Genomic DNA, 25,035 nt, shown 5'->3' on the forward strand with positions numbered 1-25,035 from the left:
CGCTCACTCTTAACGTATAAGTGCTTAAAAATACCTAATGACTACTATTAGTACGGAGTATTTTGTGGTTGTTATTATTCTGTTCTCACTCTCAAGTGTTCCAGAAACTCAACCTCGTGGCTTAGATCCATTGATGAGAAGAACAATACTAAGAAATCCCCGCAAATTAACTAAAACGCACGATATATTACCTCAATCATTTTAGCTACCTATTCTTCCTTTATCTCATTATTCGCTATGATATTCACTTTATCAGACCATTTCTTTGCCAAACGCCGTCTTCGGGAGATGGTGGGACGCATTTGGCAATTGGGGGATGAGATGCGGTCACATCCCCCACCATGCCCTTGTCTTCTTTTTCCTTCACCCCCTTGGTCTGGGGGATAACAACGAAGCTGTCTATAATTCCTTTCCCGTGTCTCTCAGTTTCGTACCTTTCGGGTTCTCTCGTTGAACTCTGTCACTACATCGTAGGGAAGCATGGAGCTTGCTGAGAATTCCCACAACTCTATGTCGACCAGTATGCCTACACGAAATGCAAGTTGGGCATCATTATTCTTTTTCACCTCAAGAAAACATGCTGTTTCTCTCATTTTCGGATCTCTGTTCACTATAGGGGCCGGTGTCCTTGTTCCAATGTTGGCTGTGCTGCTTGGGAAGATATTTGGAGCCTTTTCAGGATTCGGGGAGGGCTCTCTAACCTCAGATCAATTGATACATACCATATCTGCTCATTGCGTGTATTTATTGGGTCTCGGAATTATCATTTGGCTGCTGCAAGCCGGTCACTTTACATTCTGGATGGCTTTTGGAGAACTCCAAGCAAAAAACGCGCGAGAGAAATCCTTCGTGGAGTTGCTCAAGAAGGATATATCTTGGTTTGAAATGAAACAGGACGGAGTTTTAGCTCTTTTACCGCGTCTCCAAACGTAAGTAAAGATGTTCTGATCCTCACCACATTCAGCCCGCTCATGTGCAGGCCAGACAGATCCGAGATCTTCAATTGGCGACGTCACAACCACTAGGTTGTGTTTTACAGAGGGTAGTTACGTTTGTCACTGCGCTGATTTTGGCCCTTTACACCTCCTGGAAGCTTACCCTGGTTTCGTTGGCCTCCGTACCTATCTGCGCGATAGTAGTGGTTGTTATTTCGAGGAAAATTCAACCGAGCATACAAGCCTATGAAGCTGAATTGACGCGCACATCAAAATTGGTCAGCAGCAGCTTCTCCTGCATCGACGCGGTTAAGTATTTCAATGGTCAAAACTTCGAAGCCCAACAATATTCCCTAGGCATCTTGGCCGCGACGCGCTGGTATAGAAACGAAGCGCTCGGCCAAGCACTCCAAATTGGCTGCGTGAGACTGATGATATTTGGAATGTTCGTACAGGGTTTCTGGTACGGTATCTCTCTCGTTGAAGCAGGCCAGTTGAATCCCGGAGACGTTGTGACAGCCTTCTGGGCATGCCTCTTATCTACACATGCAATTGAAGATGTGTTGCCTCACATTATTGTGCTTGAAAAAGGGCGTGCCTCAAGTTCTGCGTTACAACAACTCATAAAGAAAAAAACAAACTGTTGCGACGAAACGGATGATACAGCCCAGACACTATCCCCCACGTTTTGTGAAGGGGATATACGCGTCAAAAATGTGAGCGATTGATATCAACATGCTTAACTTCAAGTCAAACGTAAAGGCTAATCTCTCATCACATTTGTAGGTTACTTTCTCTTATCCATTTCGTCCTGATTGCTACGTATTAAAGGATTCATCGTTCTTTTTCCCGGCGGGCGATGTGACGTTTGTTGTTGGGAGAAGTGGTTCGGGGAAAAGCACACTTGCTAATCTCCTCATGCGATTCTATACACCCACAAGCGGAGCTATCTTCATTGACGGCACCCCGCTTGAAAACTTGAATATTGACTGGATCCGGAATAACATCACTCTAGTACAGCAACAGAGCTTTCTTTTTAACGAGACTGTGTTTACAAACATCGCTTTTGGTTCAAGAGACTATCATAGTATCACTGAAGACAAAATTCTCAATTGTCTCCGGTTCGCCTGCCTCGACGAAACGGTCCGCAATCTGCCAGATGGCCTGGACACGATGGTGGGCGCTGGTGGGAGTGCATTCAGTGGCGGCCAACGCCAAAGAGTTGCGATTGCTCGTGCAAGATTGAGAGATACCCCTATTCTGATCCTCGACGAATCCACAAGCGCGTTGGATTTCACCAGCCGATCTTCTGTGATGGATGCCATTCGAGTCTGGCGAAAAGGTAAAACAACTATTGTAATTACACATGATATGTCCCAGATCAACGATCAAGACTTCATGTACGTGTTACATCAGGGGCAAGTCGTTCGCAGAGGGTATAAACACGCGTTGGAGCAACAGGCAAAAGAAACATTTGGTTCAGCCCTGACGGAAATGTTTGACCTACAAAATGGACGATCTCTCCATAGTACGGGACACTCGACTGTGTCAGGGTCTAGGAGAAGCAAATTTAAAAAGACCAGCAAACCTCTTCCTCCTATACCCAATCAAGAATTAAACCGGACTTTTCAGACCATCTCATTGTCTCCTATAACCCCCAATTTTCAACACACTCTGTCGTTCCAGTCAATGATCCACACGGAACACGCAATTCAGCCGTTAGCCTCCCCTAGCGGACAAATTCTTCCACATACCCAAATGCCGTCAATCATTGAAAACATTGAACTTGACGGAATTTCTCGCGAGAACGAAACCCAGCCCAACCTAAGTCTCATGCCGACGTTAACGTGTTCTTCAGTCGCGGCTTCCAGGGACTTCGCCTTTGGAGATGGTAAATCGCCCAATGAACCAAGAGATGGTGGCATCTCCAACGAGAACACGGAACCAAACCATTCATCCATTTGGGAAATTCTGCACACTGTTATCCCGTGTTTAACAATATCCTGCAGGTTTTTCCTTCTAGCTGGATTTGTAGCTGCACTTGTCCATGCTGCTGCCACGCCAACATTCGCATATCTGTTTGCGCAGCTCCTGGGTGTATTCTTCCATTCAGGGGATCGCGCGCACATGGCTATCAAATGGTCCGTTGCAATCATCGGCGTATCCGTCGCCAATGGAGTTGCGTCGTTCGTGATGCATTTTCTCCTTGAATACTGCGGACAGGCCTGGGTTAACTCCCTCAGGAATGAGGCTGTGGGACGTATCCTCTCCCAGCCGAAGGAGTGGTTTGAGAAGGAGGACAATAAAACGTCCAATTTGACTATGTGTCTGGATCGTAACGCAGAGGAAATGAGAAACTTGGTTGGACGGTTCGCAGGATTCATATTTGTTGCGACTGTGATAATGGTTATATGTATTATTTGGGGAATTGTGGTGTGCTGGAAATTAACTCTGGTTGGGTTTGCCTGTGCGCCAATTGTTTATTCTATGACGAGGGCCTTCGAGCGCGTGAGCAGTAAGTGGGAGAAAAAGTGCAATGATGTTGGTGAAGTGGTTGGAGATATATTTTCGGAAACCTTCCTCAATATCAAAACCGTCCGCGCATTGACACTCGAGTCTCATTTTCACAGGAAGTTAGATGGAGTTGTTGTGAAGGCACTTAGATTGGGCTTAAAGAAGGCCTGCTATTCAGGCTTTCTCTTTGGATTGTCCAATTCCTCGATCATTTTTGTTTACAGTATGTGCTCAGTGGCAGTTTTTTCAACCTATGCATGTATTTTCCGGACTAACATGAGACACATAGCGTTAGTGTTCTATTACGGAGCAGTTCTTGCATCTTCGCTCGGATATTCGACCAAGGATATCCTCACAGTCTTTTCGCTCCTCCTCTTCAGCTTGTCGAACGTTAATGCCGCACTGGAATTTGGTATGCCCGTCCTATCAGTTAACTTGTTAGTAGATATACTAATGCCGATTTTCAGTACCACAAATCAGCTCATCTCGAGACACTGCATGTCGAGTATTGCGTTTAACTACACTCCCAAAAGGGTTTTCGCATGAGGATGAGGGCAAACTGGAAATATCCCATCCAACGCCCTTAAAATTCACAAACGTGAATTTCAGCTACCCATCCCGCCCCAAGAAGCTTGTCCTTCGAAACCTAAACTTAACACTGACGGAAAATTCCTGTACCGCAATTGTTGGTCCTTCCGGCTGCGGGAAGTCGACCCTAGCCTCCCTCCTCACTGCTTTATACCCGGTAACATCATCTCAAATCGGTGGCGCCAGTATGTTATCCGTCGGGGGCAATGACATCCAGAAAATCCACACCCCTACCCTACGCTCTCTAATCTCCATCGTCCCCCAACAGCCCACCCTCTTTCCGTCCTCGGTCAAAGAAAACATCAGCTACGGACTTGACCCTTCATCCCCTCTCAACACGATCCACAACATCCGCTCTGCCGCGCAGGCTGCGGGGATCGATGAATTCATCACTTCCCTCCCAGAAGGCTACGACACGATAATTGGCGACGGAGGTTTGTCCGTATCCGGCGGCCAGGCGCAGCGTGTAGTCATCGCGCGTGCACTCGCGCGGAAACCGCGTATGCTCATTTTGGACGAGGCCACTTCGAACCTTGACGTGCACAGCGCAGAGCAGATTCGTCGCACAGTTAAGGATTTGTTGATGGGAAATGGCGGGCAGCTGCTGACTGTGGTAATCATCACGCATGCGGTGGAGATGATGGAGATTGCGGATAGGGTTGTTGTGGTTGATAAGGGTTGTGTTGTTGAGGAAGGCCCCTTTTTAGAGTTAATGGGGAAGGCGGGAGGAGAGTTAAGGAGGTTAGTTACGCTGGAAGGAAAGGATGGTTATGATTCTCAGCAAGACACTTGATTTTTCGAAGGCCACTTTTTTTTTTTTTTTTTTTCACATTTCCCCTCCCTCTGCACCCCAAATTCTCCTTCTATGGAGGGGGCATCTATTCACGAATATTAGTCTCCCTCCTGTTTATTTATTTACTTACATAATTGTTTCATTTAACTAACTAGTTAATTTAATTTTTTAATTTTAATTTTTTTTTTTTAAAAATATATACTTTGCCCCTTGATCAAATTACCTTGTTACGCCTTTCTCAATCTCATAAATAGACCTCTCCCAAACGAGTCTCATGCACTTCTCACCCTGTCACCATGCGGCCGTTTAAGCGCCCACCGTTTCCCCCTCTACACCCGCGCGCTGGAAGACCGAATTGTGGTAATGATATATAGCCCGTCCGCAGTGCAACAACCTAGCAGTGGTCTAGTCTGAGGGCTTATTTATTTTCTATTCACAGTATCATCTTCATAAAGTAAAATAAAACAACAACAGGGTCGTTCCCTGCTGTGTGCAACAGTCAAGTTAAGTCTGCTTGCTTGTCTTCTTTGTTGAGCTCGTTCTCCCGCAAAAGGAACGCGCGGGGTAGATGGATACACCAAGACGACATGCATTCATGCATGCATGCATGTAAATTATTTCTTTCTTTCGTTTTCTTTTTGATTGCCCCCACTCCCTGTGTTTCCCAAGTTTGAATAATCATATGCATCCTCTATCTGGTAATTGGATTGAACCGCGACGAAAATTATTGGGTACATGCACACCATCATCCCACATGACGGCTTGTCGGATTGGAAGCGGGGACACCAACTCACACAACACCCCCCCAGTTTTGAATGGTGTTGTCGCGGGGATTTTTCCTGGATGGGGGTAATTGAGTCAGAACACTGACAGGGAGGGGCCTGCATCTCACACACAGAGTATGTCTTGTCTGGGATGTAAGGGGTGCAAGGGGTAACTAGTATAGACAGCGTATGTGCTAGGGGTTGTTTATATGCCAACAATTGGGGCAAGCTTAGAGGCTGGATGCCTGAAGCTTAGCTGCCAAGTTAGGCACCAGGGCCCCCATAACGGATTCGTTGAAGTTGCAGCACTGAGATTTTGCTATTTTGAAATTTCGGGTGTGTGCAAGGACCCACGTTCCACCCCGGCCCTCTACTCATATTTATGCCGAGAAAGTCTCCAGGGCCAAAAATATCTTTAACTGCAAAAAGGCCAGGCTCAGCATCACTGCGTAACTTTGCTTGAGCTCCTGCGGGATGGCGGGTGTGCGGAGCAAGGTGACGGAGGAGGGATGTGCAACGTCATGATGGGATTCCATATCCGTACATTTGATCCCGAATCGTTTATGGATGTTGGTTCGGCCGAATACTGACTGGGTTGGGCAATGATAGTCTTGCCCCGGAAGGCTGACCGTACTGCCTCCCAAGGCATGATAGGCCTGGGTGATAGCGGTGGCCGTAGAGATGTTGGCGGGTGGTTGGTGTCTGCGGGGCCGTCTATCCTCATATTGGGGAGTATTGGCGCTGTTCAGCCCTGGCTCTGCCGCCAAACCTGGTTGAGGAACAGTAACAACAAGTCCAACATCGCCCACAGTTCTTCAGCTCCCAACCAACCGGATCGACGATGTTTTTTGGTGTTTCACTGTTTCCGCTCCTATCGTTCGCTCTCTCTGGTGTTTTATCCTTTCCTTTCCTTGTCCCTTCAGTAACCTTATAACCCTCCTCCATGCCTCTGGCTTATACACCAAGGATTGTTCCTTACGCGGCTCGCTCACCTTCCAGTTCAGTCAGCCTCAGCCACTAGCGGCTAGGGGACCTCGTCGCTGCCGATCCAGCCTGTCCACATGAAGAAGTTTTGATTGTCAATTTTCCATCGTCCTGGGAACGACCTCGCTGACATCTCCTCCTTTCCTCTCTTATCTGTTTTGACTTGTTCTGGTCGTGCCATGTTCTTGCTGTGAAGAGATAGATTCCTGCGTTTGAACCAGCCAGGCCGATATTTTTTATCACCATGTTTCTCCCTACGCTTCAACGCCATAGCAACTATCTCGAAAGGCGCTCCAACAATAGTAACACAAAGGATAACTCCTCGGCAAAGATCCCCATAATTGTGAGATTTTTCAGTTCTGTTAGTTCGTGGAAGTCGTTACCCGTTTGGCTGACAATTTCCCTTCAGGTTGCCATCGCCCTCCTCGCTTTTATAATCGTCGTGCTCTGTATCTTCTACTTTCTCCGAGCCCTCCGTTACAGCAACGCGGAGCCCAGATACATCCCTACGGAATACCTCAAGAACAAATGGCGAAATTGGTTGCCGAAGACAGCATATGGCCAGGTCCCGGATGCCGTCCCAGCTACTCAACAGGCTCGTGCCGACCGATCACAGAATACGTCTTACAGGGGAGCCAGTGACGACGGGGTGGATCGTAACACCTCTATTCGATCAGTTATGACGTTGCCCACATACTCTCCAGTCCCGAAACCAACTGAGCAAGTCATTGGGAGGGAAGGTGAGCGAGCTGGTATGGATGTTGTAGTCGAGTTTCCTGAAACAGCAGAAGAGGAAGAGTCGCGGAGGGAGGAGCAGATGGAATCATTGTACCAAATTCGGCTGGCGCGAAGACAAGAAATCGCGGAGCGGGAGCGACGAAGGCAAGAACGGCGAGATGCTCGAGAACGCGGCGATTGGGAGCGATTAGAGGAGCTACGGCGTGAGAGTCGAGCGCGACACCGAAATGCCAGCCAGAGTAGTGCCGCTCCAAGCGCAGCGGCACTGATTGCTGAACACCAGTCCCGTGGAAGGGAGAAGCGAGTTACGAGCGTTGCATATGCGGAAGTGGGCCACGTTCGACATGATGGCACCCGATTACGTGCAAGCTCCCAAGAATCGGATTCTCGACCGCTCCTTGATGGCAATTCCTCCTTATCCAGCTTATCCGGATCGCGTCCGCGCGCAACATCGGGCTCGTCTTTTTTTTCGAATGCGACTAGCCAATCGGACAACGATACCCCTAGAGGATCCATCACTCTGGCTGAGGCTGATATTGGGGACTCGAATATCCATCAACCGCCACACTACGATCAGTTGGACTGGGGTGATGCTCCAGCATATCGGAGCCCAACTTTTGAAAGAGGGTTAGAACCCCGATTTCCTCCCGTTAGAGCACTTCCGAGCATCGAAATAGAAATCCCAACCCCAGGACATAGTGCCCCGGTCACGCCAGTGTCTCCCCTGCCATCCCGTTCACATGGCTAGGCAAGAGACACTGTGATTTGTCTTCCCATGCCCCGACTATCCATATCATTCTTTTGATCTGCGACATCCTTTTGCTCTGGCCCCCAGGCTTTAGCTATAATGATAGCTATTATTTATATCCATTATCGCAAGACTAAAGGACTTCTAACGATTGTATATCCTCGCCATCCACAGTCCAGCCCTATATTAAATGCGCCCACGGTTGCTGTCGAATTTCAGCTTATCTTATTTTCTCATTGATTATAGTTGCATAACCTTTATGGTCCTAGGCTGTTACCATTTTCGAACTTTATTTAAGGCAACACTCCCCATGCTCACACACACACACGCACACAAACATATATATATATATATATCAATATGTGTATTCTCCCCCAGTGCTTTCTCTCCGCTTCTCGTCCGGCTACCAAGTGCCGGCTTTTCCTCCCCACCCACGCACCTGTTACTGCTCCTACGTCATTCCCTTCCTGAAAGTTCTGGCAATTATTATTATGAATAAAGCATGGTGTTTCGAGTTAAGGTGTTTGGGGATTTGCTACACTACGTGTATATACTCCTGTTGAATTAGATCTGGTACTCTGCATATGGAAATTGCTTTTGGTTCCGGCTTTTGAGGGGCGTTCCCATATTCCCCACGTTTATATTTATTTTCCATTTGAGTCCTTTTTTCATTTTTCATTTTTCATCTTTTCTATTCTGATTTATGTACCTGCCAAGTTCTGTAATCGGCGACTATCAATCATCTAGCAACAATCCCACCCCTGCCACTGATTACGTAAATTACCCCTTTTCCTTGACTAGCCTGATATTGGCGCTATTTATATCACCGCATCGAAGAGCTCTCCACACCGCTGCACTTATCTCTCGCTGCTATTATTAAAACCAAGTGTTTGTGACGCACTACTGCTGATCAGCACTCCATCCCAGCGTGGACCTGATATCATGCCAGCATAAGATCCAATTGCAGTAATTTCTCTCATGACAAAAACTCTATCACAGCCCCAAACTCTCTCCGGCAGCTTTGACTTGTTGGCGCTGCGCAGGGAGTGGTGACAAAACCTTAAAACCATCCACAATGCCGAATCCATACTACACATTCCCGCCCGATGCTCCCCTGAACTCCTCTGTCTACTGTCACAATCGGTCCGATAAGTCGCCACCGCGACGACCTCGTCTCTCCACATGCCGACGTCGCGGAATCACCCATCCGCTCCCGGACTGGGTCGAATCGCCCTTCTCCGACCCGTGGGCATACACAGACCCGCAATCTAGCTGTACACTATATACGGTCTTCCCTCCTGAAATCCGATTTTTGATATTCGAAGCTCTGTTGTGTAATCGAGTGCTGCATATGAATCTTCTTAGTATGTCATCTCTCTATGACCTCGATTCTATGCAACGAGAATGTCACGGCTTTTTTATTCTTTTTGCTCATTTCCATTTTAATAATTCCCATTGCCTACCTCCGTCATCGTATAGATGAGATCGTTTTACTGTTTACCGTTGCTAAAATAAACATTCATTAGATTACCGCGAATACAAAGTTCTCAAAGCCTGTCGGCAGACAGGTGTGAGGTGGGAACGGAAGTTCTGGGATACAGTTCTCACAGGGTATTACGAGAACGCTAGAGTAAATTGTCAATGTGGCCATGGATCACAGGATAGTCTATGTTTGGCGATTTTAAGAACTTGCAGAAGGATGTGAGTTACGCTCCTCCTTCCCCCCCTCTTGGGCGTTGCGTCTTGCGTCCAATCAATGTATCATCAAAGAGGGGGAAATCGTGCAATAGTTTCTGACCGGCGTGCCTCCTAAAAACCCCAACTGTTCCTTGCACTGCAGATATTCCGAATGCATTCCCCTCCTATACACCGAAACACATTCAATTTCGGCAGAGACGTCGACGCCTCCTTCTTTACATCTAGACCCTTACACAAGCGCTTCCAATCTGTCTCGTGCATCGAGGTAAATATACCAAAGTGTTATCCACATTACTCCAGCGACAGCGTGACACGAGAGGCATATCAAAAGCTCCTAGCACCGTTCGTCTGCCTGCCCCCAATGAAAATTCTCCGGCTCCGCGTGAACGATCTCCCGCGCAAATCAGTCGATATCGAGGAGGGCTTGAGCCGGGAGGAAGCCTGGCTGGCGCCCGTGGACAAGCTGGTGAGGCAGATGGCTTCGACGCTGGAGGAGTTGGAATTCGTAATTCCGGCGTGGGGCTTTGAGTTGCTGTGCTGTGGCGAGAAAGCTAACGTTCTTGACGGGGCTGGCGACGGTGAGGGTGGCGAAGGGGAAGTCTTCTGCAATGAGCGGCGGGGCGGGAAGCGCTGTCGGAGACGGCTTGAGGGCCTGAGGCCTGGAGTGCAATATTGGATTTCGTGCCCCGCCGCTCCAGACCCGAGCCCCTGATAACAGTATATGAACGAAATGTGGGAGTGAACCACTTGGATTCGAGGTCCCGTCTCACAGGTGGGGGAGGCTATAATATATCTGTTTGATTTTGACTTGAGTGGATGAATACATGGTATATATCTAGTGGATCATTTACACTCAGTAAAAGCGTGTCGTTATTTGGAGTTGGAGATTTCCGTTCTTCTTTTGGCCCGCCTGAGTGAGGATGGTATATATATGGTATATATAAGTTATCCCCATATTTTCATGGCCTCGAATATAGGAGGGCCACTAAGTCCCAATGGGTGTGTCACTCTCAATTCAGGGTTTCGAATTACCCTACAATGCGTTTTATGAATATGTCACTTCATCCATTTACTGCATTCTCAACACTCACGGTAGCCGCTACAGAGAGCAGAGTATTTTGCTACCTATGTCGTCTACATATCTCGCATGAATTAGAAACATATACATGAAAAAAACTGTATACAAACATCCGACAAAACAAGAAAAAGGCAATATCATCACATAACTTATCCCCATATCTTACTCACTCCAAGGAAATAACTTCAGTGATAGATAATCAACTCTCCTTCACCTGCTTCCGATCCCAGCCCACCACATCCGTCCCAAAGACCCAATCCAACAATCCCAGCGCCCCGTAATTGACCCGAAACTTCTCGTGATGCAAATCATGCATACGCGCTCCGGCAAAGTCGTACCCGCTGTGCACGCTTGATGTCTCCGCCAGCATCGACACCAAGAACAACGCGAACGACAAGATATGCACGCGGCGCAAGGCCAGCGGGAGCACGATGGGCATCATGTTAGCCAGCACGTGCTCGAGCGGGTGGGCATATTGCGCGGCCAGGGCCACGGGCGCGGTGAAGCTGTGGTGCTGCTTGTGGAAGCGCGTGTAGAGTTTCGGATGGTGCAGGGCGCGGTGGGTGGTGTAGTAGACCAGCTCGCGCAGGAGGAGAGCGTAGGTAAAATCGGTGACGAGTTCGCGCGGGATGGGGTAGGTGGGGGTGATGGTGAAGGCGGAGTATTGGAAGCGTGTGGCGTAGGCGAAGGCGAGGTGCAGGGAGACGGTGAATAGGTTCACGGTGAGGACGCGCTGGAAGCAGTGAGCTATGACAGACCAGCTTGGTTGGCGGCGGGCGGATTGGAGTTTGTGCTTGCGGGAGAAGGCGGGGAAGGCTAGGTCAATGCTGAGGTAGAGGGCACAGGGGATCCAGAAGCCGAGGATTTGGCAGAGGATTATGACGGAGACTTCGATGAGGCCCGGGGGGTAGGATGTAGCTACTCGGGGCCAGAGTACTGGGAGAGTGGATAGGGAGGTCATGATTTGGGGGTGGGGGGGGGTCGTATGATTTTACTTGGGGCACGTTAGAGGCCTGGAGTGGTTTTGCATAGCGGGCCAGGAGTCTGTTTCTGTAGAATCTAGATAGAGAGCGGATTGGCATACATAAGAGAACTAGGCGTTTGAGTTTAAAGATGCAAAAATAAAAGCGAGTTGGAGTTTGAACCTCGGACTTCACGAATAGAGGAGGATCGGCTTTATACGGCTTAGCAACCGAGAGGTTTTCGGCAACTCTAATGTTGAGGCCGATCACACAAAAATTGCCGAAAGCCCGAGCCAGCAGCAATTCAACATAATGGGCATAATTTCTAATGGGTGGAAATGGGGTTGACATTAAATTTATTGTCGAAGGGAAAAATATCGGATCAAGATGTCTTCCAAGATTTGTAGAAAATTTTTGGTGGATTCCGTAAAAGGAATCAGCTATTTAGCGACCCCGATATTGGCTGGAGTAACGTTATATTCCAGACATAATAACCGTGATTCTTTCACACAAATGAGCTAAATTGTAGTTAAGATACTTTCTTTTCCCAGTGTCTCCCATGAACGGGGCATGTAATTCCTTGTTGACTATGAAGAGACCAGACTTCTGGGAGTTGACTGTCGCCGTGTCATAGACAGTCCTTCCCACCTCCTTCCACCAGCTTTTATCTCATTGCACCGGCCACGTCTCATCTGATTCCTCGCCACTGGTGATATCCGGTTGCGGCTGCAGAAAGTCCACGTTTGTTCGTTCCGAGCTCAGAGGGAAGGCCAGTTCTGACTTGTAATAAGGATGGTCCTCTTGGTGTTTTGATATGGTGGTTTTTGTTCCATTATGAGGCGAATCGAGCCAAACTTCCATATTCTGTTTCCGCGCATCCAACGTTTCGAACGATGCACGGCCACTGAGCAGTTCTTCCCGCACGAAATTGGTATGGAACGTAAACTACCAGCTTGCCTGGGAATCTCTGCTATTGTCCCTCTCGGCTTCTTCAGGTGTTTATTGAGGTTGTTAAACCCATGAGAGGGCAGCATAGATGGATGAAAACCAAAACAACATGAACTAAGTTGCGGTGACGGTGGGCGCTAGTCCCGAATAATCCTAGCGTTTTGCACAGCTCCCAGCAGTGGAAATGTAAACAAACCACCCAAAACGGCATGAAGCAACATCGACTCTCAACGCCCACGATACCCAGACCCGTCCGCACCATTGGGCCGTTACTAACATTGCAGGAGCTTTCTTTTAACGGAGTTATTGTTTTGCCTCTTTTATCAGTTTCATGTCTGTATTCACTTTGAGTTGATCTGTTTGCTGTCGCGATAACAAACCACCCCGACGCGACAATAATCTCTTGTACAAAAAGGTACTTAGAGAAACCCCTCCACCAACGATGTGGAATATGCTCATTTTGTTTTTGCCCCCTTTCTGAATGGCCTTATTCTAAATACGATGATTGACGGTTGCCACTATTCAGAATTTCTCGCGTATAATTTGCAATATCGGCTTCATGTCGCCAGTCGACCACACAAATACCTCTGATGTTATGGCGGATAGCCACGCATCGCGAGACCTGACGACGTCTGATTTCGATCCAGATCATGAAGCTCTCGTATCAACGAGACAGCTAGACAATAGCCACCGCCAGCGCCTACCAAATCGTGCAAAGCCACGCGACGTGCAGACAGATCCGGAAGCAGAACCAGACTTCGCCATCGACACGTCAGCTCTTCACCGGGCTTTTCCAGACTTCTCCGACGCATCCAGCTCAGAGGAGGAAGATGATATCTCTATAGAAATGGGACGGGGAGGCAAGAAACCCTTGCAACGGTTAGATGACTCGAGGGATTCGGTCATGAGCGTTGACGACAGTCGATACTCTGCATCACCAGTGGTTAGGGGAGATCGTTTTAGCAATTCTCCCCACAGGGCTGCTCTGCGCTCAATCCCAAATAGGGGATTGTCAGCGAGAGATAGCCTTCGCAAGGATGCCCAGATACGACGCGCCAGTCTCGCTTTGAAAAATAATAACGTCCCTCAAGACGCAAGGAATAAAAGCGGGAGCCAGCGGCGTACTCTGTCCGAAATGCACGCGAAAGCCAGTGAAGCGTACGATGGGTCATACGTTAGCGATGAACGACCGGCAAATATCACATCTACTACGAGAAATACTCGTTTCGGCAGCATGCGACAAGGTGCTAAAGTCGTGGATGCCGTCAACAAAGCAGCTGGCAAACCTTATCTCAAGCATCATGATGCAGACGTAGATCGTGGAGAGCTTAGAAGACAACCGGTTGCGAAGACCGCCGAAAATAATGCCACTGCGGACAATCTTACTCACCAGTCCTTTGCTCTTCCTGATATACCGAATCTCTCTGATCTCGTCTCCGGGATTTATGAAGATGGAACGCCAAAGGGACGATCGCGAACGACACGCTTCACTTCACCTCCCGCTGTAGGAACTGCTCATCGCCAGCGCCATGAACATTTCCCTCTTGACTCTATCCCCGTTCCGGATGACGAAAAGGCCATTTTTATTTCCTTGAAATTGCTTCAGGAAAAACTTGAAGCCCTCCAGATGGACAAATCCGATATGGAACGTAGACTTGAAGAAATTGAAGAAGAGAATATGATATTGAAGAGTGAAAACACTCGCTGGCAGAAGCAAGATAAAAACTTGAGAATGTATGGCGGTGATGAAGATATTAATGATGGAAGAAGAAATGGCAACCATTCTGTTCAAAGGAGTAGTGAGTACATATATATATTGATCTGCGCGCAAGCGTAACAACCTGACTTATAACTCGGTCTATCTAGGATTGGAAGCAGCCAATTCGGCACTTCAGAATCGGTTAGATATCTTTACCCGCAAAATTTCCAGCCACGAGACTAGAATTCAGCACTTGATACAAGAACGCGACTCAGCCCGGACCCAATTAGGCGTGGCTTATCTCAATTTGCAGGAACTGAAGTTGGAAAACGACGTGTTGGGACAGGAGAACGATGAACTGAAGATTCAACTTGAATCGCTGACTGAGTACCCCGAAGCAACGTATGGCAAACAACATAAGCAGACTCACGATTCCAAGACAATTGGTCGAGGCATCGCCACCAGAGACCAGATCGAAACAACGGAAACTAATCGAACAAGGCCAGCTCGAGCTGTTGAAAGTCTGGACGCTGATGCTTCAGTCCGCAAAAATGCTGTTGATGCACAAAGGCAAAACTCACATAACATTCATACCCGACAACAGAAGCAGACTGAATATGACGAGCTATTCTCTCTCGACTTGTCCCATCTTAGTGTGCAGCAGCACACTAGACATACGAAGACACGAGCAAATACCACCGAAAAGAAGCTTCCCAACACCAGCAAACAGCGTACCAAGAAACCTATTATTGAATATTCCGAAGATATCGAGCTGTCGGAGGGAGAAATGGGGACGGAAACAAGAGGTTTCCGTTACCGCAATGGACCAGCCAACGATTTAACATTTCTTAGCTTCATTGACGTAGGCTTCCCCGGTTCTAAATCTCAATGAAGTCCCACTAACGATAATGAATAATACAGGCCAATGAGATAGCCCAACTTCGCAAAACACTGGAGGAGGAAAGGGTTGCCCGTAATAACCGCCTCAACCGTGACTTTACTGAACAAAGCAAAATTAGCAATCTCACGCTCAGAACGTCTGGGAACTTTAAGCAAAGCGCACCACTGAAGTCATTACTGAAGAATGCTGTATCTAGAGACGGGCGCACGGTGACAGTTGAAGTGCCTGGTGTTGACATCACGGAGCAAGGGGCGGCTGCGAATACCACCAGAGATTTGTCGCAGCGCATTGACACCAGACGCCGACAGAAAAGGACAGAGGAAATGACATCAGCGTTCATTCTCCCTGATATTACGATGCATGGTGTTACCGCTAAACCTGGAGAACCACTCAAGTTGTCAGAAGCTGCCCAGCGTGTTTTGGATGATGTCGCGCAGCATGATGGGAAGAACTGCTCAGTTTGCAAAAGTGTCATGAACAAGAATTCCACCCATGATCATAGTGGTGAAGGACATGACTCCATTAAGGTCTCTAAACCCATCCCTGTCTCCGATCGCATGCCAGATCCATCGCCATATAACGAAGAGCCTACCCTCCGTCCGTCACAGCCACCAGCTGTGGCTCTTGCTGCCGTTCTAAAATTGTTAGAAGACGAGCTGGCACATCTGAAAATGCGACTTGCTCTTCAACAGACAGCATTGAACAAACATGATGCGTCGCTTGGCAAGAAGCAACGAAAGTCCATACTCCATACAATTGAGGCTATTTTAAGGGAAATCGATATGAAGTCTGATCAGATTTATGCTCTCTATGATGTTCTAGAGGGCCAGAAGGAAAATAGCCACGAGATGACGCAAGATGAAGTGGATGTTACATTGCAGTCTATTGGCCTTGGCCGGGTCACGGGAAAAGGCGCTAGTGATTATACCGACCGTCTTGGGAGAAACGATCCCAAGGATAAAGACGCCACGAGAGCTCATGACAGTGAGGGCGATAGTGATTATGACGAACTTCCGTGGGAAGGGTTTGAGAGCACTGGTGATGTGACCGGACGGAGTTTCTCCAGAAAAGCCGGGAAGTCTTCTTCCTAACGTATCCATTACCAAAAAGAGCTCTCGTGATCATATACCCGCCGAGCGTGTTGTGCGTTTCTTGCTTTTGCATTTTGGAGGAGCTTTTCACCACCTGGCCAGTTTTTCATTAACTTCTTCTTGAGTTGTCTGTTTCAGTGTCTTCATTTCTCGCCCGTTACAAGCGCCAATTAGGAATTATATATGCCAACGCTACCACCGCCACTACCATTACAAACTGATCCCAACTGTATAATCTTCTCCTTTTGCATCTTTCCTTCTGGCATTGGGTTTCAGACTGACCTGTTGCTTTTTATTTTTTTAAAAAACCAACTTGGTGGATGTCCCCGTGCCTAGGAATTGGTGTCTTTTTTGGGTGTTTTATATTCCAGGGGCTTCTTCTTACGTGATCGAACTCGCGTTTTGACTAACTTGATTGTTAGATTGAGTGAATGTCCGCTTGAGTTCTCGTGTTTGAACAGCAATTCCGTTATCTATTTGGTCAAAGTTTGATCGGTTGTGGCCGTTCCTAGCGGTTTTGCTCATCGTTTAGCCGGTGGTGAAGGTTTCTAGAGCTGGTGAGAATGGTTCGTCATTCTATTTCTTGGTCGCATATGCACAATCTCTTGGTTTGGGGTTGGAAGAAGTGACAATTCCCTTCCGTCTTTTTGAGGCTACTATACGTTGCCGTCAGTCTCCATTTTTGTCTTCCCTATTGCGCACTTTTTTGACAGTGTGCTCCTTTTTCATTTAATTGCATCCAGGTGCGACTTGTGTGGGATTTCAGGGGCGTATTGTATTGTCTATTCCAGTTTATTATATAGTTTTTGACATTGCTTGCTTGTTTTTAGATTTAAAATGTTGATATTTTTCCAGCCATTTTTCAACGCTTCTATGTTCCTTTACGGTTCTTTTTGATTATTCCATATACTTGAGGCTTTTAGTGCTGAAGATTTTCGTCGTAGGCTATTTAATACATGGCAATGCTAAATTATTGCAAAGCATAGAAACCACAGCTGGAAAGGAACCCCCTTCCCAACTACTACTAGTTGTATCTGAGTTGCATCCAGTGCATGATTATTCCACGAGCGTAAAAAGCAAAACCTAGTTATTTAACCAATCCCATTTTCCCATAAAGCCCAAATCAAACGAACTTCCATAAACTCCGGCGCTATGGTATGATAATGATGCTCGGTTGAAAAAAGAGAAGAGAGAGACGAGAGAGCCAAGGTCCGGTATGCGATATACAAGGATGACAAAGTTTGGCTAGGAAATGGAAACAGTAACCCGAATGAACAAAGACGTGGTCATAACATTTCCTCGTCAACTGGAATAGGCGTACTCGCCGCAGCTGACGCCGCAAGTCCCGTCGGCGACGGGTTCGCCGAAGCATTTCTCGCGGCAATTTCTTCATCGATGAAACATCCCAGACCAGCAAATGCTTCCAGCAATGTACGCGCATAGTACTCCCTCAAGTCATACCCGCCTGCAAGCATCTGGGAATTATCCTTGATTGGATCAAGATACGTAGACGGGTAATTGTCTTGAAGCTGATAATAATCGCGGCCGTCGAGCCTGATCCCACCAAAAGGGTCGTATGGCTTTTCCGGCTCGGGCGTCTTGATCTTCCGCAAGCCCTTGACGAGGTCTGAATCAAAGGCCGGCGCGATGCCCTTGTCGGCTGCGTCTGCTAGAGCCTGGGCACGTTTAGATTCGGCTAGGAGAGCTCCTTGTTTTCGTTTGAGGCGCTCCTCTTCGCTGCGCCGGGCCGAGGACTTCTTGAGCATGCCCTGCCTGCCCTCTTTTGCGATGGCTTCTGCATCTTCCACGGTGCCTGTTGCCAGGCGGTTGAGAACGTCTTCTCGTCCGGAGAGGATGGCACGTCTTTCGTTGTCGTAGTCCTGCCGTGCTGCTTCACGGCGTAATCGTATTTGCTCTTGTTCGAGGGACTGATGTTGCAGGAAAGCGGCGGATTCTTGGGATTCGAGCGCTTGGTTGCGGCGGATAGATTTTGAGTTCGCTGCGGCGTATTGGGAGAGTTGGGCTTCCGTTTTTGCGACGTCGATGCCGGAGACCAGGTTAGTTATTATATCCTCGCGCTGTTCAAGAAAGTTGTCGTAGGCTAGCTTGTTGTCAAATTCATCCTCGCGGCGGTTCAATCTGCCAGAAACTTCTGTAAGTTAATGCAAATAGACGAGCGGGGGAATCCCCAGAATTAGACGACCTTAACATACATCTGCATGACCCTTTTCCTTACATCGACCTCCCTCTCTACGCCAATATCCTCAAAGGTTTGTTTCCGAAACCGGTTCTTCCTAAGCGTTTTATTGCATCCGGCAACTGGACATGGGGCTGGACCTGACGAGAAGATGCGATCCACGCATGACTCGCACATTTTATGGTAGCATTCCGGGTTTATAAGGAAACGCATATCTGGATTGAGGTACCGTGATGACTTGCACACAGGACAGACCTCTGGATCGGTTGCATGCTCAGACATGTTAGCTCTGGCTGGACGTGCCTGTAGGTTGAGGCTGCGCAAGTGCTGGTGGAGGGGCTCACCATCTTCTTCACCGCGGTTCCGTCTGCCATTAGACTGGAACGACATGCTGTAGGTGAATGACGAGATCCAGGAGGCAAGTTTGAGGTGTTTTTGGGGTTTGGTAGGTAGGGATCCCAGCTACCAGGTGTGTTTTGTGTCGGGTTGTTTATGATTTGAGTCCCTGGCTGTTAACTAATGATTTTTGATGATGAGGTCAGACCCGGTGCCACCAATAGGAATTAAGTTAGCCTGGCAGCTTCCGCCGTGATTTTCTTCCACTCCAACATCACACATCACACATCTGTACAATACCGATGGACAGATATCTCAGCGTTACTATACTACTCCTTTGGCTGGATAGAGGCGCTGAATCCTCTATTTGCCATGGCACAACCAACAGATAACCTCGCCGGTCTTGAGCGCCAGCGGCTGCAACTCGAGGAGAGCATCCTGGAGCTTAGAAAATCCCTATACAATTGGCGAATGTGGGATGCGGAGTACGATGAGTTGAAGAACGATATCTCGGCACTGGAAGGAAACAGCAAAAATGAAGATTTCCTCAGGATTGGACGAGGATTTGGCGGATCCCTCGTCAACGAACACGAGATTGAGGTATTACTAGGCGTGAAACAGAGGGTGACGAGAACAAAGCAGCAGGTGGTGGATGCTATATCAAGACGGATGGACTATGTTCAGCAAAATATTGGAGTGTTGGAGAAGCGCATCTCAGCTGCTGAAAGGAAACTCGATGCCATCCTCACAGTTCAACACCCTGGCGCAGTCGACGAGGACGGGCTACCTATTACCGATATTGTTGAAGAACTTGATGACGATGACCGCGTCATTTCGAGTTCTACAACTACTCCTGACCAGGCTGCACCCGGAATCCTGGAAGCTTTAAAGAAAGCAGGCATGGACCTTCCGAGGGAGAAATCTGACGATACAGCACCGCTCGCCGAAGAGAGCAGAAATGAATTTTCACGTCAGAAAGACTCCGCTAACCCGCCTGATATTTCACCACGGATTGGCGAGCTACCATCTGCTGGAATTGTTTCAAACACAAAATTAGATACCACAACAACAGTTGCCCAGACTACTCCTTCAATTGGAGCTACTACAGAGTCTGCTACGCGTTTGAGCACCAATTCTCCCCCTGTTGGGGTCATGGATAATAACCGCTCTTCAGCTCCCGAAATTAGTTATGGTGATGGCGATGAGTCTACCAACATCTGTATAGATGAATCCCCAGAAGATGCGGCCTTGAGAAGAGAAATGTTACAGTATGGCCTTGAGGAGGTTGGTGCTGTTGTTGCCGAGCTGGAGCTAGACGAATCAGGAAGTGAATTCTCTATTGAAGACGAAGACTACGTGGTTAGTGATGAGGATGATGAGGAAGAAGATGAATATGGTCGGTCTACGCGGAGGATGATCGATGATGACTATCGTCGCCAGATGATGGAATTAGAGAAAAAATTAAATGCGCGGAGTTTGGAAAATGTTGGACCTGATACGAGTGTCCTTCCACCGGATGTCAGAAAGGAGCTTGATTCGCCTATTCCTCGGGAGAACATTCCTAATGACGCCGACAGTGAAGCCCCAAAGCAGAAGAAAAAAGTTGCCTTTGCGGACGCGCTTGACATTGCACCACAGCCAAATTCTCCTATACCTCCAGCACGAGCTAAGGAGCACCGTATAGAGTCACTGTCTGTCCCTGTTATCCAAGACGCTATTGTGGAACGAGCGCAAGCAGAGAAAATATGCGACACCAAAGACACTACAACCTCAAAGAAAATGTCCCGGTTCAAGAGTGCAAGGCAAACCTCCGAACCAATTAATCTCGTGTCTACACCCACATTGCCAGCACCCGCAGTTCGCTCGTCAGCTCCCTCCATCGATACCCCACCAGTCCCACTATTTCCAGCAAAGCCCTCACAGCCCAAGCCCTTTTCTCAGCCAATCTCTAATCCAGACCAACCACTCAAGACATTGGCGGATGAACTAGTCGAACGTACTGTATCCTACGAAAACGCAACGCCACCTGATCTAGATGAATTAGATGAAAGCCTGCATAAACGAGAAATCGCAACCGAATTTTACAAACTTCGGAACCGCAAGATTCATCAAGAAGGTGGGTTCTTGCGTGAGGACGAGGAATCCAATGGGACTATTCCTCTAGAGGAGGATGGACAGCCAGTCAAGAAACTCAGTCGGTTTTTGGCGGCGCGGATGAAGTAAGTAGTTATAAATTTACTTACGATTGATGCACGTGTATGGCCACCAAAATGAAGTAAAATGAAATAAACATGCTTAACCCTACCATTTCTATTTGTTTTTTTGTCTATGGTAACCTACATGCCCATATTCCGAGAGTTTTGGAGCCAGTGAAGCTTTAAGCCTCCCCAACAGCTCCTCAAAAAAAAGAAAAGAAAAGAAAAGAAAAGAAAAGAAAAGAAAAGAAAGAGAAAAAGAAAAAAAGAAAACTAGCGACCCTCCTCAACACGGAAACGTCGTGGGAAAGAAAGACTCATTTCAAACACGAATGACGCTCTCTTTTTTCCCAACCTGATCTGATTTGCAGTATTCAAGACTTTCAGAATACAAACATCCCTACCAATTCAGACCACATAAAAGACGTTTAAAGTTTCCAAGATCAAATGAATTACAAAAAAGTGGACTCTCTGACTGCGTCCCCCCTTCTTTTATAGATCTGCCAGATTTTTCGCTTATTCCCCCCTCCTCTCCCTTTCTTGCCCCATGGCGAAGGGAAGGGATGAAGGGTAAACGAAAATAGGTCGGACGAGGGCTCTATGGGATCTACCTGGCGGTTTCGTTTCACCCACTACATTTTTACTTGTAGATTCTACGTTATATTATTTATGTAGATGTGCTGCGATTTATCGGCTGGAGATGCTTTTTTTGAAATACTCCTCGCGACAGGGGCGGTGTACTCGTAGAGAATGTACTAATATAAGGTGAAGAATGGAATATCACCTGGCACCCTCAAACTGTGTAATTTCCACTACTGGATTAAAAATCGGAAAGGTTTGGGTATATATGTATGTACAAAGGCTATTCCTAATCTTCGCCCTGTCCTCATCAATAGATTCAATAATAAACAGATTCATTACTTAACCACCGTCGTCAAATGCAAAACATTCAATTCCACATGATCATCACTGCCTCTCTCGCCCCAATCCACGTTCACTTGCTTCCTTTTAATGATATATATTATATCCCATGAACAGTAGATGTCTCTGGCATCCACATACATAACTCGTCTGACCTTACAGCCCAAATCACAATAACAACATGAAAAACAAACGCAGCAGCATGCACCAAGGGGCGCCCGACAGCAAAATCCAGTGCAGCCAGGCAAAGAAGCGGGTATAAGATCCAAGGGTTAACCGCCAGCGGTGAGCATGGTTGTGTGATGGACAGGACCTTAACGATAAGTAGGGAGAAGCTGATGATCTTTTCTATGGAGCGATAGATAGTGGCGGATGTGAAAATTGAGGGTCGGTTTGGTCGACTGGGAGGTGGAAGGAGGAGGTGATCCGAGACACGCGTGCGGCTTGTATTATCGCTGTTAATGCGGTTGTTATTGGGTTGACGTTGTTGTGGCTGGCTGGCACGGGGGGTTGAAGATAAAGCTGTCGCCCGAAGAACTAGATCATGATCCGCGCTATGGGATCGGTGCCGTTCCCTTGGCAAGCCAGTCTCATGAGCAGATGATTCTGTAGCATCTGACTGAAAGGAGGAGGGTTGGAGTACAGGAACACCACCTGGAAATCCTGTTGCATTTGTGGATACGTTCCTATTGGGGCTCCTAGGGCTGCGAGGAGTCGAGGATGGGTTGGAAGGAGTATCCACAGGAAGAACGCGGAGGCCTGAACGAATGTCAGCAGTCGATGTTCCATTGTTTCTGTGACTGTGGAAGCGACGACCTTCAGTATTAGCACCTGCAACACCAGCCTGGATTCCCTTAAGGACTTCTTCTGCAGTAGGTCGTTTGTCCGGGTCAACGGATAGGAGCCTTTTTAGAAATGAATATAGTTTCTCAGGCAAGTCTTGTCTCATCCGCCGGGCGTCATCGAAGCCGGACCACTGGCTTATCTCAGCACGCAGTATGTCAAGATCTTCCTTATCTTCATCGATAATGTCCGCGTTACGGTATGGCAATTGTGCAAAGCAGAGGAAATAGAGGATCATGCCAAGAGAAAATATGTCAGACTTGAATGTAAAATTCCCAAACGGTCCTTCGGGGTCCAGGCGGCGTAGAACCTCAGGTGCACAGTATGAAATAGTTCCTGTATTTCCAGTAGAATTCCTGACAGCGTGCTCATACTGTACTTCGCCAAAGTCGCTCACAAGGGCTCTTAGCTCTTGTCCTGTGTCATGGAGAAGGCAGTTGCTAGGCTTGAGATCACGGTGGATAAAACCATTATTATGTAGGAAAAGTAGACCTGAAGTTATGTCTTTGAAAAGGGAATATATTTCATCAAACTGGAGCTTTCGGAACCCTCCTGTGCTAGAAGGAGGCTCTGGCTGGCCTTTTGATCTTCGACGGATCCGCTCTTTTAATTGCTGGGTTGTGGCAGTAGGTTGTCTCGGGCCGCATATGTACTCATGGAGATCTCCGGAATTGCAGTACTGTTGAAGTATAAAAGCACAAGGAATGCTAGGCCCGAAATTGCTCAGCTTTGCGTCCTCCAACCATACATGTCGGTACGAGACCAAATTCTGGTGCGAAAGATGCTGAAGTAATTGTACCTCAATCAAAACCTTTTTCAGCCACTCATGATCGTCTCCAACTGGGACACGTTTACAAGCATAGTATCCCAACGAAACCCCATCCAGAACATGTTTAACCAGCAAAACTACCCCCTTCCCGCCTCTTCCAAGTTCTCGCTCCTCGACAAAAAATCGCTTAAAATAATTCGGACTGAAGGCAGCGGACGATATTTTATTGGCAAATGGGGGTGCAGCTCCACTTTCAGCTTCAGAAGCCAAAGGCTCCGGCTGTGCTGGCTGAACTAATCGTCGTCGAGGAGAGGGTGGGCGTGTTGAGCCAGAGGGACTGTGCATGCTAGAACTCAGCATGCGAAAGTAGTCGGGGTTCACGAATCCTGGCTGAGCTACAGAATTTGTTCCAAGTTTGGAATCTCGAGTAGCTTCCTGGGATGAATCCCGCATTGGGCGATGACAATAAGGACAGTCCGCTAGCTCTACGTCGGCGTCGGGAGGTGCGCGGCGGAGGACGAGGGACCGTGAAGCATGATCGAAAACCACAACCGAATCATCGTGCCGTCTGAAAGATATGTCAGTTAGTAGAGCGGCTAGTATTATAGAAGTGTTTCCTTAGGGAACGATGTCCTTCAGAGCTTCTAATGAGAGATGTAGCTCTTCCTTACAAAACAACGTCGCGAGTCGTCCCGTAAGGGACAATGGACATGGTTCGTTGTGTGTTAGCGTCAGCCATTATATGAGGGAGGCTGTCGACCTTTAAACTGTCGAGAGCAAAAAGAAGAAGTTAATTGCATTTTTTTATATAAAGAGTGCCAATTTTGGCCTCGGTTGCATCTTCTCTGCATCCATCCAGTGAAGTGTTTATTGATACCTACAGCTCCAACGAACAGCTTCAACCTTGGAACTGTGGGAAGTCGCGTTCACGTGACCCAACCAACGAGCTCCAATGTTTGTCTATATGCAGGTAATGAATTATCATGGCTCAGATAGCAATATCTATGATGTTGTGTATTCTCAATAAGGAGATTCAGTGACCTTGGCTACACGCAGTTTGCATATAAGATTATAGGCTCATCAACAAGTTTTGTTCGCTGCAGAATTCTATTATGGGAAGCACGCAGGCGGATTTGGTCAACAAGATGCACGATTTTTGCCTCTAATTGGAATCAACCACAGGATTAGGGCAAAATATCTCGCTCGGAATATGTATCAATCATGTCTGATCACTGATCAGAATGCAGGAGACCCTTCCATTTGAATTAGCCAGGAGGTTACTTCAATATCATGGATATTCTTCTAAATCGCTATTCTCATACAATACGAGGCC

At 47.6% G+C, this 25,035-nt stretch overlaps 9 protein-coding genes across 9 annotated transcripts; 5 read left to right on the forward strand and 4 right to left on the reverse strand.

Annotated features, from left to right (window-relative positions):
• Positions 1-341: 341 nt before the first annotated feature.
• Positions 342-5,244, forward strand: HCBG_04232 (ABC a-pheromone efflux pump AtrD; the record flags this gene model as incomplete). Its single annotated transcript, XM_045431281.1, has 7 exons — positions 342-374; positions 475-929; positions 985-1,651; positions 1,722-3,672; positions 3,739-3,861; positions 3,917-4,778; positions 5,085-5,244. The coding sequence occupies 7 exons, from the start codon at positions 342-344 to the stop codon at positions 5,242-5,244; spliced, it is 4,251 nt and encodes a 1,416-aa protein (XP_045287834.1).
• A 1,578-nt stretch (positions 5,245-6,822) lies between these two features.
• HCBG_04233 (uncharacterized protein) lies at positions 6,823-8,064 on the forward strand (the record flags this gene model as incomplete). The annotated part of the gene is made up of 1 exon (XM_045431282.1): positions 6,823-8,064. The coding sequence occupies one exon, from the start codon at positions 6,823-6,825 to the stop codon at positions 8,062-8,064; it is 1,242 nt and encodes a 413-aa protein (XP_045287835.1).
• Positions 8,065-9,139: 1,075 nt separating this feature from the next.
• HCBG_04234 (uncharacterized protein) lies at positions 9,140-10,474 on the forward strand (the record flags this gene model as incomplete). The annotated part of the gene is made up of 3 exons (XM_045431283.1): positions 9,140-9,428; positions 9,591-9,694; positions 9,905-10,474. The coding sequence occupies 3 exons, from the start codon at positions 9,140-9,142 to the stop codon at positions 10,472-10,474; spliced, it is 963 nt and encodes a 320-aa protein (XP_045287836.1).
• Positions 10,475-10,842: 368 nt separating this feature from the next.
• HCBG_04235 (sterol desaturase) lies at positions 10,843-11,801 on the reverse strand (the record flags this gene model as incomplete). The annotated part of the gene is made up of 2 exons (XM_045431284.1): positions 10,843-10,887; positions 11,055-11,801. The coding sequence occupies 2 exons, from the start codon at positions 11,799-11,801 to the stop codon at positions 10,843-10,845; spliced, it is 792 nt and encodes a 263-aa protein (XP_045287837.1).
• A 670-nt stretch (positions 11,802-12,471) lies between these two features.
• On the reverse strand, positions 12,472-13,029 carry HCBG_04236 (uncharacterized protein; the record flags this gene model as incomplete). The annotated part of the gene is made up of 2 exons (XM_045431285.1): positions 12,472-12,706; positions 12,947-13,029. 2 exons carry the CDS (start codon positions 13,027-13,029, stop codon positions 12,472-12,474), a joined length of 318 nt encoding a protein of 105 aa, XP_045287838.1.
• Positions 13,030-13,309: 280 nt separating this feature from the next.
• On the forward strand, positions 13,310-16,473 carry HCBG_04237 (uncharacterized protein; the record flags this gene model as incomplete). Its single annotated transcript, XM_045431286.1, has 3 exons — positions 13,310-14,549; positions 14,617-15,311; positions 15,371-16,473. 3 exons carry the CDS (start codon positions 13,310-13,312, stop codon positions 16,439-16,441), a joined length of 3,006 nt encoding a protein of 1,001 aa, XP_045287839.1.
• Positions 16,474-17,269: 796 nt separating this feature from the next.
• Positions 17,270-19,123, reverse strand: HCBG_04238 (CDK-activating kinase assembly factor MAT1; the record flags this gene model as incomplete). Its single annotated transcript, XM_045431287.1, has 3 exons — positions 17,270-18,580; positions 18,655-18,895; positions 18,983-19,123. The coding sequence occupies 3 exons, from the start codon at positions 19,026-19,028 to the stop codon at positions 17,728-17,730; spliced, it is 1,140 nt and encodes a 379-aa protein (XP_045287840.1).
• A 165-nt stretch (positions 19,124-19,288) lies between these two features.
• HCBG_04239 (uncharacterized protein) lies at positions 19,289-21,279 on the forward strand (the record flags this gene model as incomplete). Its single annotated transcript, XM_045431288.1, has 1 exon — positions 19,289-21,279. One exon carries the CDS (start codon positions 19,347-19,349, stop codon positions 21,195-21,197), a length of 1,851 nt encoding a protein of 616 aa, XP_045287841.1.
• Positions 21,280-21,949: 670 nt separating this feature from the next.
• On the reverse strand, positions 21,950-24,414 carry HCBG_04240 (protein kinase; the record flags this gene model as incomplete). The annotated part of the gene is made up of 3 exons (XM_045431289.1): positions 21,950-21,967; positions 22,251-24,270; positions 24,374-24,414. 3 exons carry the CDS (start codon positions 24,412-24,414, stop codon positions 21,950-21,952), a joined length of 2,079 nt encoding a protein of 692 aa, XP_045287842.1.
• Positions 24,415-25,035: the final 621 nt, after the last annotated feature.

Source organism: Histoplasma capsulatum, assembly GCF_000150115.1.
Source record: "Histoplasma capsulatum G186AR genomic scaffold supercont2.5, whole genome shotgun sequence".
Classification (NCBI taxonomy): domain Eukaryota; kingdom Fungi; phylum Ascomycota; class Eurotiomycetes; order Onygenales; family Ajellomycetaceae; genus Histoplasma; species Histoplasma capsulatum.